Source organism: Sabethes cyaneus, chromosome 1 (assembly GCF_943734655.1).
Source record: "Sabethes cyaneus chromosome 1, idSabCyanKW18_F2, whole genome shotgun sequence".
Taxonomy (NCBI): Eukaryota; Metazoa; Arthropoda; class Insecta; order Diptera; family Culicidae; genus Sabethes; species Sabethes cyaneus.
Window position 1 is genome coordinate 152,810,036 of NC_071353.1, and position 15,330 is coordinate 152,825,365.

General features: G+C 42.5%; 1 protein-coding gene across 1 annotated transcript in view; it reads left to right on the forward strand.

The window, feature by feature from the left end:
* Positions 1-15,330, forward strand: part of LOC128732324 (uncharacterized) — a 105,670-nt gene that overhangs the window by 41,955 nt on the left and 48,385 nt on the right. Inside the window, exon 4 of the mRNA XM_053825568.1 lies at positions 12,938-13,309. Within this exon, the coding sequence (XP_053681543.1) occupies positions 12,938-13,309 (372 nt within the window). The remainder of the gene's footprint in view (positions 1-12,937; positions 13,310-15,330) is intronic.

Here is a 15,330-nt window from a genome sequence, read left to right on the forward strand (position 1 = left end):
TCCAATCCCCGTTCCAATCCCCGTTTCAATCCCCGTTTCAATCCCCGTTCCAATCCCCGTTCCAATCCCCGTTCGAATCCCCGTTCGAATCCCCGTTCCAATCCACGCTCGAATCCCCGTTCCAATCCCCGTTCCAATCCCCGTTCCAATCCCCGTTCCAATCCTCGTTCCAATCCCCGTTCCAATCCCCGTTCCAATCCCCGTTCCAATCCCCGTTCCAATCCCCGTTCCAATCCCCGTTTCAATCCCCGTTCCAATCCCCGTTCGAATCCCCGTTCCAATCCCCGTTCCAATCCCCGTTCCAATCCCCGTTCGAATCCCCGTTCCAATCCCCGTTCGAATCCCCGTTCCAATCCCCGTTCCAATCCCCGTTCGAATCCCCGTTCCAATCCCCGTTCCAATCCCCATTCGAGTTCCCGTTCCAATCCCCGTTCCAATCCCCGTTCCAATCCCCGTTCCAATCCCCGTTCCAATCCCCGTTCCAATCCCCGTTCCAATCCCCGTTCCAATCCCCGTTCGAATCCCCGTTCCAATCCCCGTTCCAATCCCCGTTCCAATCCCCGTTCGAATCCCCGTTCCAATCCACGCTCGAATCCCCGTTCCAATCCCCGTTCGAATCCCCGTTTGAATCCTTGTTCCAATCCCCGTTCCAATCCCCGTTCGAATCGCCGTTTCAATCCCCGTTCCAATCCCCGTTCCAATCCCCGTTCGAATCCCCGTTCCAATCCCCGTTCCAATCCCCGTTCCAATCCCCGTTGCAATCCCCGTTGCAATCCCCGTTCCAATCCCCGTTCGAATCTCCGTTCCAATCCCCGTTCCAATCCCCATTCCAATCCCCGTTTCAATCCCCGTTCCATTCCCCGTTCCAATCCCCGTTCCAATCCCCGTTCGAATCCCCGTTCCAATCCCCGTTCCAATCCCCGTTCCAATCCCCGTTGCAATCCCCGTTGCAATCCCCGTTCCAATCCCCGTTCGAATCTCCGTTCCAATCCCCGTTCCAATCCCCATTCCAATCCCCGTTTCAATCCCCGTTCCAATCCCCGTTCCAATCCCCGTTCCAATCCCCGTTTCAATCCCCGTTTCAATCCCCGTTCCAATCCCCGTTCCAATCCCCGTTCCAATCCCCGTTCGAATCCCCGTTCGAATCCCCGTTCCAATCCACGCTCGAATCCCCGTTCCAATCCCCGTTCCAATCCCCGTTCCAATCCCCGTTCCAATCCCCGTTCCAATCCCCGTTCCAATCCCCGTTCCAATCCCCGTTCCAATCCCCGTTCCAATCCCCGTTCCAATCCCCGTTCCAATCCCCGTTCCAATCCCCGTTCCAATCCCCGTTCCAATCCCCGTTCCAATCCCCGTTTCAATCCCCGTTCCAATCCCCGTTCCAATCCCCGTTCCAATCCCCGTTCGAATCCCCGTTCGAATCCCCGTTCCAATCCACGCTCGAATCCCCGTTCCAATCCCCGTTCCAATCCCCGTTCCAATCCCCGTTCGAATCCCCGTTCCAATCCCCGTTCCAATCCCCGTTCGAATCCCCGTTCGAATCCCCGTTCCAATCCACGCTCGAATCCCCGTTCCAATCCCCGTTCCAATCCCCGTTCGAATCCCCGTTCCAATCCCCGTTCCAATCCCCGTTCGAATCCCCGTTCGAATCCCCGTTCCAATCCACGCTCGAATCCCCGTTCGAATCCCCGTTCCAATCCACGCTCGAATCCCCGTTCCAATCCCCGTTCCAATCCCCGTTCCAATCCCCGTTGCAATCCCCGTTGCAATCCCCGTTCCAATCCCCGTTCGAATCTCCGTTCCAATCCCCGTTCCAATCCCCATTCCAATCCCCGTTTCAATCCCCGTTCCAATCCCCGTTCCAATCCCCGTTCCAATCCCCGTTTCAATCCCCGTTTCAATCCCCGTTCCAATCCCCGTTCCAATCCCCGTTCCAATCCCCGTTCGAATCCCCGTTCGAATCCCCGTTCCAATCCACGCTCGAATCCCCGTTCCAATCCCCGTTCCAATCCCCGTTCCAATCCCCGTTCCAATCCCCGTTCCAATCCCCGTTCCAATCCCCGTTCCAATCCCCGTTCCAATCCCCGTTCCAATCCCCGTTCCAATCCCCGTTCCAATCCCCGTTCCAATCCCCGTTCCAATCCCCGTTCCAATCCCCGTTCCAATCCCCGTTTCAATCCCCGTTCCAATCCCCGTTCCAATCCCCGTTCCAATCCCCGTTCGAATCCCCGTTCGAATCCCCGTTCCAATCCACGCTCGAATCCCCGTTCCAATCCCCGTTCCAATCCCCGTTCCAATCCCCGTTCGAATCCCCGTTCCAATCCCCGTTCCAATCCCCGTTCGAATCCCCGTTCGAATCCCCGTTCCAATCCACGCTCGAATCCCCGTTCCAATCCCCGTTCGAATCCCCGTTTGAATCCTTGTTCCAATCCCCGTTCAAATCCCCGTTCCAATCCCCGTTCGAATCCTTGTTCCAATCCCCGTTCCAATCCCCGTTCCAATCCCCGTTCGAATCCCCGTTTCAATCCCCGTTCCAATCCCCGTTCCAATCCCCGTTCCAATCCCCGTTCGAATCCCCGTTCCAATCTCCGTTCCAATCCCCGTTCCAATCCCCGTTCCAATCCCCGTTCGAATCCCCGTTCCAATCCCCGTTCCAATCCCCGTTCGAATCTCCGTTCCAATCCCCGTTCCAATCCCCGTTCCAATCCCCGTTCCAATCCCCGTTCCAATCCCCGTTCCAATCCCCGTTTCAATCCCCGTTCGAATCCCCGTTCCAATCCCCGTTCCAATCCCCGTTCGAATCCCCGTTCCAAACCCCGTTCGAATCCCCGTTCCAATCCCCGTTTCAATCCCCGTTCGAATCCCCGTTCCAATCCCCGTTCCAATCCCCGTTCTAATCCCCGTTCCAATCCCCGTTCCAATCCCCGTTCCAATCCCCGTTCGAATCCCCGTTCGAATCCCCGTTCCAATCCCCGTTCCAATCCCCGTTCCAATCCCCGTTCGAATCCCCGTTCCAATCCCCGTTCGAATCCCCGTTCCATACCCCGTTCCAATCCCCGTTCCAATCCCCGTTTCAATCCCCGTTCCAATCCCCGTTCCAATCCCCGTTCCAATCCCCGTTTCAATCCCCGTTCCAATCCCCGTTCCAATCCCCGTTTCAATCCTCTTTCCAATCCCCGTTTCAATCCCCGTTCCAATCCCCGTTCCAATCCCCGTTCGAATCCCCGTTCCAATCCCCGTTCCAATCCCCGTTCGAATCCCCGTTCCATACCCCGTTCCAATCCCCGTTCGAATCCCCGTGCCAATCCCCGTTCCAATCCCCGTTCCAATCCCCGTTCCAATCCCCGTTCCAATTATTACTTATATCACAAATACCAGCCGATTACGTTGAAACTACAGACTTTTGAGTGCAATTGCATTTAGAATTGAAGCTAATTTAAGTTAGAAATTAGACTTGGAACTGAACTTGAAATTAGAGTTGAAATTGGACTTGAAATTGGGTTTGACATTGGACATTAAATTAATGATTTTATGAAGTTTTTCTCCTTGCGGTGTTGGGCAACTGGAAGAAGGGATGGGGGCGAAAAAAACAAAGATTTTCTTTAGACGAGCAAAAAATATATTTTTACTTATAGTTTGAACGTGAAAACGGAATGTATTCTTGCTTTTCATATATACGTTACTATTTTCCATACAAAAACCTTAGAAATGAAACTCAAAATCGAAAGAAATTTTTATTGCCTGTTTTCGGAAATTTCATTCTTCGAATTTCCATTTCTGTTTCGCGTTAGAAGCGTTAACACTCCGTACACTTATTTTTCGAGTTCTTTAGGTTTAGGTTTTTTGCTCTTTAATTTTTCAAGCCAATTTCAAAGAGGGGAGGGGGTTGACAAAAACTATAAAAATAAGTTGCAATTGCCTAAGAATTGAAATTTTTGCCTTATTCTCTCTCACATTCTACTTCTTTTGTGTTCCGTTTTTTCTCTTTTCCAGTCCCACTTTGCCACTTTTTGCTTCGGTTTTTTAGTCCTTTTCTATACCGTTCTCTTGGTTATTGCTCTCACTTCCTTCCTCTTTTCAGTATTTCTCAAGCCTTCACTCGTTTTTCGTTGTTTTTTTTTTTTAGTTTTCCGCTTTTTCTCTTCTCTCTTTCCCTTATTTTCCAGTTCCAGTTTTCGACCTCTTCTAATTCTTTTTAATTTTTTCTCTCATTTTTCATTTTCAACTGTTCCGTTTGTACTCGGTATGATGTCCCGTTCTTCTGTCACTGTTTTTGGTTCTCTTTTTTACCTTTTCTTCTCCCGTTGTCTCTTTTTTATCCCTCAGTTTACGACATTTGCTCTTCCGTTTTGCCTTTTTCTTTAGTCCGATTTTCTGCCCCTTTTTTGTCTCATCTTTCTCCTTTTATATTCTTTTTCCCGGATTTCCTCCATCGGTTTCCTTTTTGCTCTCTCGTTATTCTTCTTTTCCCATTTCGTTTCTTTTGTCCTGAGTCCTGATTTTCCTTTGTTTTTCGTACTTTTTTCTTCAGTTTTTCTTCGTTTTTTGACCCGTTTTTGACCCCTGTCCAGTATTTGGTTTATTCTCTGTCTCGTTTTGATTTTTTCCACAGTACTAGTCGTCGCTTTTGAACTCCTTTCCTAACTCGTCTGTCATTTTCGTCTGTTGTATTCCTTGTTTTATCATGACTTTTCCTCCATTTCTGTTACGTTCTGTTGTTCTTTTCGGTCTGAGCCTTTTTGCCTACTGTTTTAATTTTTATTCTCTGCTTAATTCTTCTGTCTCGTTGTTCCTCTTTTTCTGTTTTTGTTTCTCCATTTTTCTATATTCCCGTATTTCTTTTCCAGCTTTTCTATTCCGTTTTTCTCCTATTTTGTTCCGTTTTTTCTTCTTCTATGTCCTCAAGCTCTAGTTTCTATTTCGTTTTCTCTTTTGTGTTATTTTCCACTTTTTTCTCTTTTTATGTTCCGTTCTCCCTCCCATTCTGTCACGTTTTTTTCTTTCGTTGTTCTTCCTTCATGCCAGCTTTTATTCTCGCGTTTTTTCATCTTTACGATCCCTTTTGTTCAGTTTTTATCGCGTTTCCCTTCGTTTGCTGTCCATTTTTTATTATTTTCAGTCTAGTTTTTCCTCATGTTTTAACTTTTTTTTCTTTCCCGTTTTCCGTCTTTTCTCTTCTCTTTCCCTTTTTCCAATTCCATTGTGTCGTTTTTCTTTGATGAATGCTCCTTGTCCCAGTTTTTCTTTCATCTTTTTGACCGCTTTGTCCCGTTTTCCTCGTTTTCTCTATCGGTTTTTTGCTCTCACCTTTTTTTCCTTTTGGTTTCTCTTGTTGTCTGTTCCGTATTCCATGTCTTGTCTAATTTTCCTTCTTTTTCTCTTTTGTTTTTTTTCTTCCCTTTTACCGTTCTTTTTCTCTTATTTTCCTGTCCCATTTTTCGAATTTTACCTGATTTTACTCTGTTCTGTTTTTCGTATTTTTCTTCCGTTTTTCCTTTTTTTCAGGCCCAGTTTTTCTATTTTGTTGTGTCGTGTTTTGTCATTTTTGGTTGATTGATTTTTTTTTTGTTTTTATCTCCTTTTCTAACCCGTTATTTGTTTTATCCTATTCTGTTTCTTGTTTAATTACGTCCTACTTTTCCTCCTGCTCAGACACGTTCTGTTTTCTGCCTCCCAAGACTACTCAAGTAACAATTCTAAAGCCGCTTGGTCTTACTTGAATTTTATAAACGTTTTATTGCGGTATTAATCATTACCTCTGGTTTTATTGTGGTATTACGTAATACCAAAAGGATACGAGTGCAAACACACTCATAGCTAACTATACAACCATAAATAAAACTGTTAATAAAGCAAATTTATTATGGTTGCTTATCGGTTCAGTAGTTTTCGACTCTATAAGGAAAATAGGGCAGACAGAAATCCATTTTTATAGGTATAGATTTCGTCGTTTTGCGTTTTCATCTTAGTTTGGTCGTTTTTTCGTCGTCTTCTTGTCATCTTTGCATCGACTTGTTTCTATGCAATTGACATTTTATGACGTCTTTTTTTTGTTTTTCGCTTTTTGGCTTTTTTGTTTGATTTTTTTGCAGTCTTAAGCGCCCTTTTTGTCAAATTTAATCATTTTTATCGCTGTTTTGGCATCTCAATATTTTTGACGTATTTTTATCGAATTTCTCATCCGTCCTGTTGACGGTCTTGTCGTTGCATTTTCATCGCTCTTTCGTCAGTCCCAAACCCAATCCCTGTCCCAGTCCCAGTCCCAGTCCCAGTCCCAGTCCCAGTCCCAGTCCCAGTCCCAGTCCCAGTCCCAGTCCCAGTCCCAGTCCCAGTCCCAGTCCCAGTCCCAGTCCCAGTCCCAGTCCCAGTCCCAGTCCCAGTCCCAGTCCCAGTCCCAGTCCCAGTCCCAGTCCCAGTCCCAGTCCCAGTCCCAGTCCCTGTCCCAGTCCCAGTCCCTGTCCCAGTCCCAGTCCCAGTCCCAGTCCCAGTCCCAGTCCCAGTCCCAGTCCCAGTCCCAGTCCCAGTCCCAGTCCCAGTCCCAGTCCACGTCCTAGTCCCAGTCCCAGTCCCAATCCCAATCCCAGTCCCAGTCCCAGTTGCTTCTCCCTAATCAACTTTCAGTTCCAGTCCCTTCTTCCTGTTCTTGTTCCTGCCTCTGTCCCTGTCCGTATTTTTATCAAGAGAAAGCTAAGGGGAAAAAAAGCGAAAGAAAGTAGAAAATCAATAGAAGAAACGAGGAAAATGGGATTTTTTCGGGACGGGATATTAAAGTAGAAAAATGAAACAAAATGTGAATGGGATGGAAAAATAGGGTAGAAAAAAAAGTAAAGAAAAACGAACCAAGCGAAAGAGTGAAATTGGAGAGAAAAAGACGAAAAACGGGAAACTTTAAAGCAAAACCGAAGAGCAAATGTAAAAAAGAAATAACGGAAGATAAAATAAGGCCGTTGCAAATTATTTTTTGTCCCCCAGCCTTCAAAATTGGCTCTAAAAATCGAGGGGCAAAAAATTTGGTAAACTTGAGTAAAAATTTTTTGTATAAAACCAATTTATTTGCGCGTTTTACAGCCTAACGAACTCGAAAAAGTACGTACGCTTCTAGTACGAAACAAAAGTGGAAGTACAAACAATGTAATTTTCGAAAACAGGCAAAAATTTTTTTTTCGATTTTGACTCTATTTTGGAAGGTTTTTGCATGGAAAATAATAACGTATGTATGAAGAGCACGGGTTTCACGATAAACTTCAACTATAAAAAATACTTCAAAAACTATAAAGAATATTTGTAATGGCCTAAGCAAAGTGAGAGAAAAGATGGAAAAACGAGAAAAAACGGAACAAAATAGGAAAACACGGGATAGAAAAGGAGGAAAAAAAATACGAGAGTATGAAAGTTGAGAAACGAGCACAAAAAAGAGTAAAGTGAAAAGAAAAAATTAAAATGAAAGACAAACGGGATAAAACGATAGAAAACAGAAAATAAAAGAATGTAGAATATAGGTGACAGAGAAGGACGAACAACAGGACATAAAAAGAGGAACAAAAAAATGGGAGAAGAGTTAGCAGACAGAAAACAAAAAAAAACAAGACCGAAAAAAAGGAAAAACGAGCCGGAAAATGGAAAAAAAAGGCGTAACAGAAGAAAAAAAGCAGAGGAATAACAAGCAGAGAAGATGGGACAGAAAAGAAAACAAAACGAGACAAAAAAGATGGGAAAATGGAAAGAAGACACGAACCGACGAAGCAGAAAACAGGAGAAACCTAAAGAGAAAAAAGAAAATCGATGGAAGAAACCAGGAACACAGGAAGAAGACGGGTCAAACGGGTTAGGAAACGAGAAAAATAGAACATAATGGAAATGGGATGGAAAAATGTGGTAGAAAAAAAAGTAAAGAAAACCAGAAAAAACAGACTCAAGAACCAAAGAAGATAAAACAGGAGAGAAAACGACAAAAAAAGGAAGATTTAAAGGGAAAACCTAAGAACAAAAGAAAGATAAAACCAGAAAAATGAGAGAAAAGACCGAAGAACGAGAAAAGGAAAAAACGGAAGAGAAAATGAGAAGGAAAAAATAAACAAATACGGGAGTATGAACAAAGAGGAAAATGAAAACAGACGACATACGGGATAAAACGATAAAACGTAACAGAAAAGGAGGAAAAGCAGACATAAAAAGAGGCAATCGGACGGAAAACAAAGAACGATACAGAAAAAGAAAAAATATGGGCTTGAAAAAAACAGAAAAGAGAGAACCAAGAGAAAAAGGGGGGCTCTGTAGCCGCAAGGTTGCCGAGTCTGCTTTGACAAGCGAATGGTCGTGGTTTCGAATCTTAGTAGAATCAGGCTCTTCGATGTCAAAGTGACTTTAGCATGGGTTTATACTCAGGCCCCTCATCACCTTTCCTTCATGCTGAGTTCTACATTATCCCGAAGACGCTTCTTATGGTATGATGACCTATTGAGGTAATGGTTTTGAACCTCATGAGGACTCACCAGTTCTAACTATAACGAGGCGAAACAGGTTTGGTTTAGTAGGACATGCATCGAAGCAAGGGTAAAACCCTCATACACATAAGCACGCATAAAAAAATATATAAGCTTATCGTTTACTGAATAACGATAAAGCACAGAAATGCAGTGCAGAATACAGCATACACCCGGGCAACATTACAATAGATCAATAATGTTGTGGTCAAAGGGATAAACCCATACAAAAAAAAGAGAAAAATCAGCACTGAAAGGGCCCGTTTTTGAAAAATGGGACGGGTAGAAAAACGGAAAAATGAGAGAAAAAAAGGAGGGAAAACGAAACAAGTGGGGTGAAGACGGAACAAAAGGGAAAAAATACAGAAAAGGTGGGAAAACGGGAAAAAAGAGTGAAAATGAGGACAAGAGAGGAAAAACGTAACAGAAAACAAGAAAAAATAGCGAGAGAAAATATTGCAAAATAGAAGAATTGAGGAAAATGGGAGAAAAGAGGTGAAATGGATATCCTAAAAGGAGCAACATGGAACTAATTAAAAATGGGGTGGATAAATGGGACAGCAAAAGAAGAAAACGCAAAACGGACCAAAGAAACAGACGAAAAACAGGAGATGAAAAAGGAAAACCAGAGAGCAAAGGGAAAAAGGGAGCCAAAAACAGGATAAACGTAACAGAAAACGAAACCGAGGCACAAAAAAAGCGAATACCATATTCTATTATCGAAACTTCAACTTCTAATTTTATGCGATAAACTTAGCAGCCAGATAATAGAGTACAGGACAATTGTGAGGCTAGTGCTACGATTCTAATGACTCGAACGGCCTCTCCCAGCCGAGATTCGAATATACGACTGGCTGGTTTATTGGCATCACGAAATTGGCCAAACAAAAAATTAGTGAAACATCGGAGGAAATACAAGACTGAACATAAAAAAAATGGGACAGGAAACGAAGGAAAACGAAACAGTAAAACAGAAAAAAAAGATAGGATAGAAAAAAAAAAGAAAAATAAAAGCAAAATCGTGACGGAATGCGAGACAAAACAGGACGTAAAAAGGGTAAAAAGTGAAAAGAAGAAAAGAGGAGACTTGTCAGAAAAGCAGGGAGAAACGGAGGAACAATTAGATAAAAAAAAAGAATAGAGTAAACGAGGAAAGCAATAAAGAAAATGACGGCAAACTGGACAGAATTGGAAAAAACGGAACAAAAAGGCAGAAAACGGTTTAGAAAATGAGGAAAAGAAAAGAAGAAAATGCGGAAGCTGGAACATAGATAAAAAAATGAAAATAGAAGATAAACGGGATTAAATGAAAAAGAAATAGAATAGAAATAGAATAGAATAGAACGTGACAGAAAAGGAGGAAAAACGGGATATAATAAGAGGTGGAATGGAACACACGAGCACGAGAAATTAGAAAAGGAATTAACGAGACCCCGAAAAGAGGAAAGACGGGCCTGAAAATGAGGAAACGGAAGAAAAAAGACGAAAAAACGAACGGAAAAGAGAAGACAAGAGTAAAATTAGGACTGAAAAGTGCGTAAACCGGGACAGGAAACAAAGAGAAAGTGGAAACAGCGGGCAGTAAAATGGTAATAATGGATAATGGTCAATTTTGGGATCCATTCTGAGGTGCATTTACCGGTTTCCTTTTAAGGTTCAGTTTCAGTTCCATGTTGAGGTACATTTTCAAGTCCATTTAGAAATCTATTTTGAAGACCACTTTGAGTTCCGTTTCAAGGTCTATTTGGAGGACCATTTTGTGCTACATTTTGAGATCCACTTTGGCACAATTTTCAAATCCTCTTGGAGATCAGTTTTATGGTAAGTCTAATTTGAAGGCCATTTTGAGGTCCATTCTGAAATCAGTTTTGAAATCTATTGTATTATCAACTGTATGCTTTATTCTGAGCCGCTTGTTATGGTCGATTTTAGGTTCCATTTTGAGCTATATTGTCAAGAGCCATCGAGATTTTCAAACACTCAAAGGCCCATTTTGAGATTTATTTTGAGGTTCAATTTTCATGCCCAATTTGGGGTTCCTTTTATTGTCCATTTTACAGTCCATTTCGAGGTATTTTGGTTTCCATTTTAAGGTTCAGTGTAATGTCCAGTTTAAGTTCCTTTTCAAGGCTCATTGGACTTCCACATTTCATGGTCTATTTTATAGTCCATTTCAAGGTTGGTCTTAAGATCCAAATTAGAGTACATTTTATTTTCCTTTTGTGGGTTTCTTTTTATGATTCATTTAAGGTCCATTTTGAGCCTTATTTCGCGGTCCAATTTAGGTCCATGTTGAGGTTAATTTTAAGGTCCATTTTAGGATCTTCTTCGAGGTTTTTTAAGGGTCTATTTTTAGATATAATTCAAAATTTATTACGTTTCATTTAAAGGCTAATTTTGAGATCAAATTGAAGCTCTGCTTTAAGCAGCATTCCCAGATAACAATTCTACGTTTTATTACGTTCCTCTAGTGATTTTCGTGACCAGTTTCAAGAGAAGTCCCAGTCTTAGTCCCACAAAAAAATTTTGAAGGTAGATAATTATACGACCTGCAAGGCACCCATACATCGCAAAATGGGCATGTTTAACGGAAAATAGTTTTTCTAACATAAACTTTCTCAAATCCTTACCGGAAAAACGATATTTCAGTTTTCCCAAAAATCGATTTTCCAAAAAAGTCTTTCATACATCGCAAGATGGTCATATCTAAGGGAATAAAGTTTTTCTAATAAAAACTTTTTCATTTATACACTGAAAAAAAGATATGAATAGCTAAAAGTTTTTGTTAGGAAAACTTTTTTCTTTAAATATGACCATTTTTATGGAACGACGTTTGGAAGACTTGTAGGTCACATAATTATCTATCTTCAGAAAAAAAAATCATCTCATTTCGTTCGACTGAATCGTACGTCGCCTTAAAGTCCACAAACCGATGATGAGTCGGCAAGTTATACTCCCGGAACTTGTCCAATGACTGATGCATCAGCGTAAACATTTGATTCGTCGAAAATAATTTGTTATCCAGGCTTAATTCAGTTTTGAATCAAACTCAAATTAGGATTAAATTAGACTCAAGTTGGACTTTGTTCAATGTGGCTATAACAAAAAAATTCATCGTATTTTATTTACGAATTTAAGATCCATCTGTATTTTTTCGATTCCCTCAATTTTCCCATCAATTCAGAACCTTCTAACCATGCGTCGTCATAAAGCACTGTGTGAAATGCTGAAAATATTTTTCCTGTCATCAGCAGAGCGAGCTTTGGCTTGTGACACTCCCTGCGCACTGGGACACCACTTAACATCCCATAAATAATTAAACCGTACGTAGTATACATCCGAGCATCATCGATTGCTTTCAGGTACAGTACAGTACAGGTACGGTGACGATGATGCTGCATATAAGTTTTGAGGATTCGTTTCGCTTTGACCTGCGGAAATCTTGCCACTCAATCGAACCAGCAGCGCCAGCGCGTTCGTCGTTCGAATGCATTCGCTCGTGTCAAGGACGACTTTTCTCCGCAAGCAGTCAACAGTCAAGGTTCATTTGGTTGGTTGGTCGTTCATCGTCGTCTCATCTCCTGCGGCTATCAAAAGGAGCCAGGAAGAGGAGGAGCAGGATCAGGAGAAGCAGCAGCCGTATTTGTCAGATCGAAGTGCAGATGGAAACTCTTTGATCAGCGGTTCGTGTCGAGAAATATGATTAAATTCATATGCGACGATGAGATTCTGGGATGGAGCTTTGACACCAGCTTGGAGCCTCGTTAGAGGCTCCAAGAGTGCCGGTTCCAAGAAGAAGGAGAAAACTGAAAAGGATTTTTTTCTGCCTCTTCTTCTCCCTTACAATCGGCTATCGATACAGTAATCAATTATATCGCCCCAATCAAATTGGTGCAGGATAGGCAAAAAGGAAGGAGGAAAAAATACGGACCGACTTTTATTGGCTTCCGGATCAGTGGAAGTTGGCAATTAGATTATCTTTGTCCCTTCTTTTGTTTTTCAAATAAATTGGGTACCGGTTTTTCAATTTACGGAATTTGTTTTCAATCAATCACACTGACTTAAAATAAAATAAGTTTCTCAGTTCTGCAATTGCCAAAAAATGAGTAAAAAAATACAACCTCATATTAAATCTGTTCATCGGTCCTTTAAAGGTGGTTCAATTCTATCCTTTGTCCGAAGGAAACCACTGATGTGTACATAAATCTCCACTTGCAAGCTTAATTCGGTATTAATGAAATCCGATCCTCCAACGGTAGAACCCAGTTCGACCGGCTAGAATCGTTAGGTCCTGCTGTGAATGGGCAAATCTTTCCTACCTCTCTCGTTGCAGTTGGAACTATTTCGGCTTGGAATGGTTGAAAATTTTCGCTTACACAATCGAATGAATCCATTAAAATTTCAAATCCGAACTATAACCGTTCGCTTTCCGTTCCGCATCTTTCCATCCGCAGATCGGCCGCAGGACGGCCTGGGTACGACGACGACGACTCAGCTGACGCTGCCCCTGCTCCGGTCAGCGACGGCGGCCACGGCGGTGGCGGGTGGCGGCGGCAGCAGCAGCAATGCCACCGGTAGTAACAGCAGTGGCAGCACAACGGCCGATACCGGCTGCGACCAGGGCTACGGCAGTGAGCGGTCGCCGGAGGACGAACTGCCGCCACCGTTGCTGCTGATGCACGAAGCCCAGTACAACGAGATTCTGGCCTCGTCCCAGCAGCTCCCGCCGAGTGCCATCGAACCGAACGACCTTCAGCGCTACTGGAACTACGAAAAGGCGGCCACCAGCTTGATTGCCAGCGGGGAGTACAGCTTCATTACGAAAGGTAAGTTTCCTTTGCTTTGTGTTGCTGAAACGATCCGAGCATGAAATGCCAAACGATAGACCCTTCATCGGGTTTCCGGCATAAAAGCCAAGGAGCAAATCCTTTTTATCGCCCGAACCAAACCCAGCATCAGAAGCAAAGTTCATTTGAATTGCAAAAAGATCGGTTCCTCAGCTCCCTAAAGAGGGAGGGGGAAGGAGAGAACACCTCGAGATCCGATTCGCAAAGACCACGCGTGTTGTGACAAATGTTTACCCTCTTGTGGACATTGCTTCTGTCTGGGACCGACAGGCAAAGTCCCATTGGGGAATGAATCGTAACAACATAATGGAACCAATCCAGGCCAGCCAGCCAGCATCCTTCAGACGGCCAACCGGCCGGCCGGTCGGCCAGCAGCAGCCACAATATTTGACAAAGGTATTGTCGGCCTCTTTCGCCACTAACCCCACCCAATAGTATCCGGTGTGGCAGGCAGGAGTCAGCCACCAGCGTGTCCAGACATAAACCGAAGGTGGGGCATCAAAATTTGCAGAAGAACACTTTGACCTGGAGAAACGAAACAATTGTGGGATGGCGAATCTATTATTACTTCTCACAAAAATACCGGTGGATTAGGTTGAAAATTTCGGGCTTTCGGGTACAATTGGATTTAAAATTTTTGTTGAAATTGAACTAGATATTAGAATTAAATTACAACATTAAATTAGATTTGAATTTGGACTAATTTAGGCTTAAAGCTTTATTTCATTTGAACTGGAAATTGGACTTAAAATTGGATTTGAAATGAGAGTTAAATTTAGTGAAATTTGGACTGGAAGCTTTACTTGGAGTTAGACGTGAGATCGGACTTAAAACAGATTTTGAAGATTTTATTTGAAATTGGAATTGGATTAGTATAAATTGTACTTGAAATCAGGGTTTAAAAGACTGCTTTTTCTCGTTGCTTCTATCGGTTTTAGCTCTTTCTTCTTTCTTTTTTTCTTTCGGTGTGCCTTGTTTTCTGTTCGTATTGCCTTTCGTGTCTCGTTTTCCCCTCTCGTTCTTTCTCTGCTTCTTCTTTTTCTTTCATTATTCCCGTTATTCGTGCTTTTCATGACAATTTTCTTCTATTTTCGTATTCTTCTTCCGTTTTTGCTGGTTTTCAGGCCCGTTTTTCTTCTTGTTCTGTTTTCATTTCTCCATTTTCCTGTATTTCCGTATTTTCGCCTTTTCTTTTCCAGCTTTTCTATCCCATTTTCTCCGTTTTTGTCCCATTTTTCTTCTTGGTGGTCCTTCTGTTCTAGTTTTTTAGTTTCTTGTTTTCTATTTTTTACATTTTTTTTCTTTTTTTCCCTGTCTTTTCTCTCATTCTGTCAAGTTTTTTTTTCTTTTCTTGTTCTTTTTTCATGCCAATTTTTAATTTTTTTGCGTTTTTTCCTCTTTAATATCCCGTTTGTTCTCATGTATTAGCTACTAGCTGACCCGACAAACTTCGTATTGCCACAAATTAACCTGTGTTGTACATAAATCATGAATCTCGGATGATCTTTGTCACTATCTCGAGTTTTGCAGCCCCCCAGTGGGCGGCGCTTCCGACGGCGGGTCACCGGCAACACTCGCGACCGTCTCGTCCTGAATGATCTAGTGTTACTATAGATAGTTTTTGTGGTCTTGTTATTGATTAATGTTTTATGGAAGAGTCTCGAATTTCTCGAGTTGGATTAGTTTTTGAGTTTCGCAAAAATTTCTGTTTTATTTGAATGAGAGTCCATATCCCCCTACCACAGGGGTGAGAGGTCTCTAACTATCATAAAATAAATTCAAGACTCAAAAATCTCCTACATGCTAAATTTGGTTCCATTTGCTTGATTAGTACTCAAATTATAAGGAAATTTGTATTTCATTTGTATAGGAGCCCCCCCTCCTAAAGTGGGGAGAGGTTCTTATTCATCATAGAAAAAATTCTTGCCTCCAAAAACACCTACATGCCAAATTTGGTTCCATTTGCTGGATTAGCTCTCGAGTTATAAGGAAATTTGTAT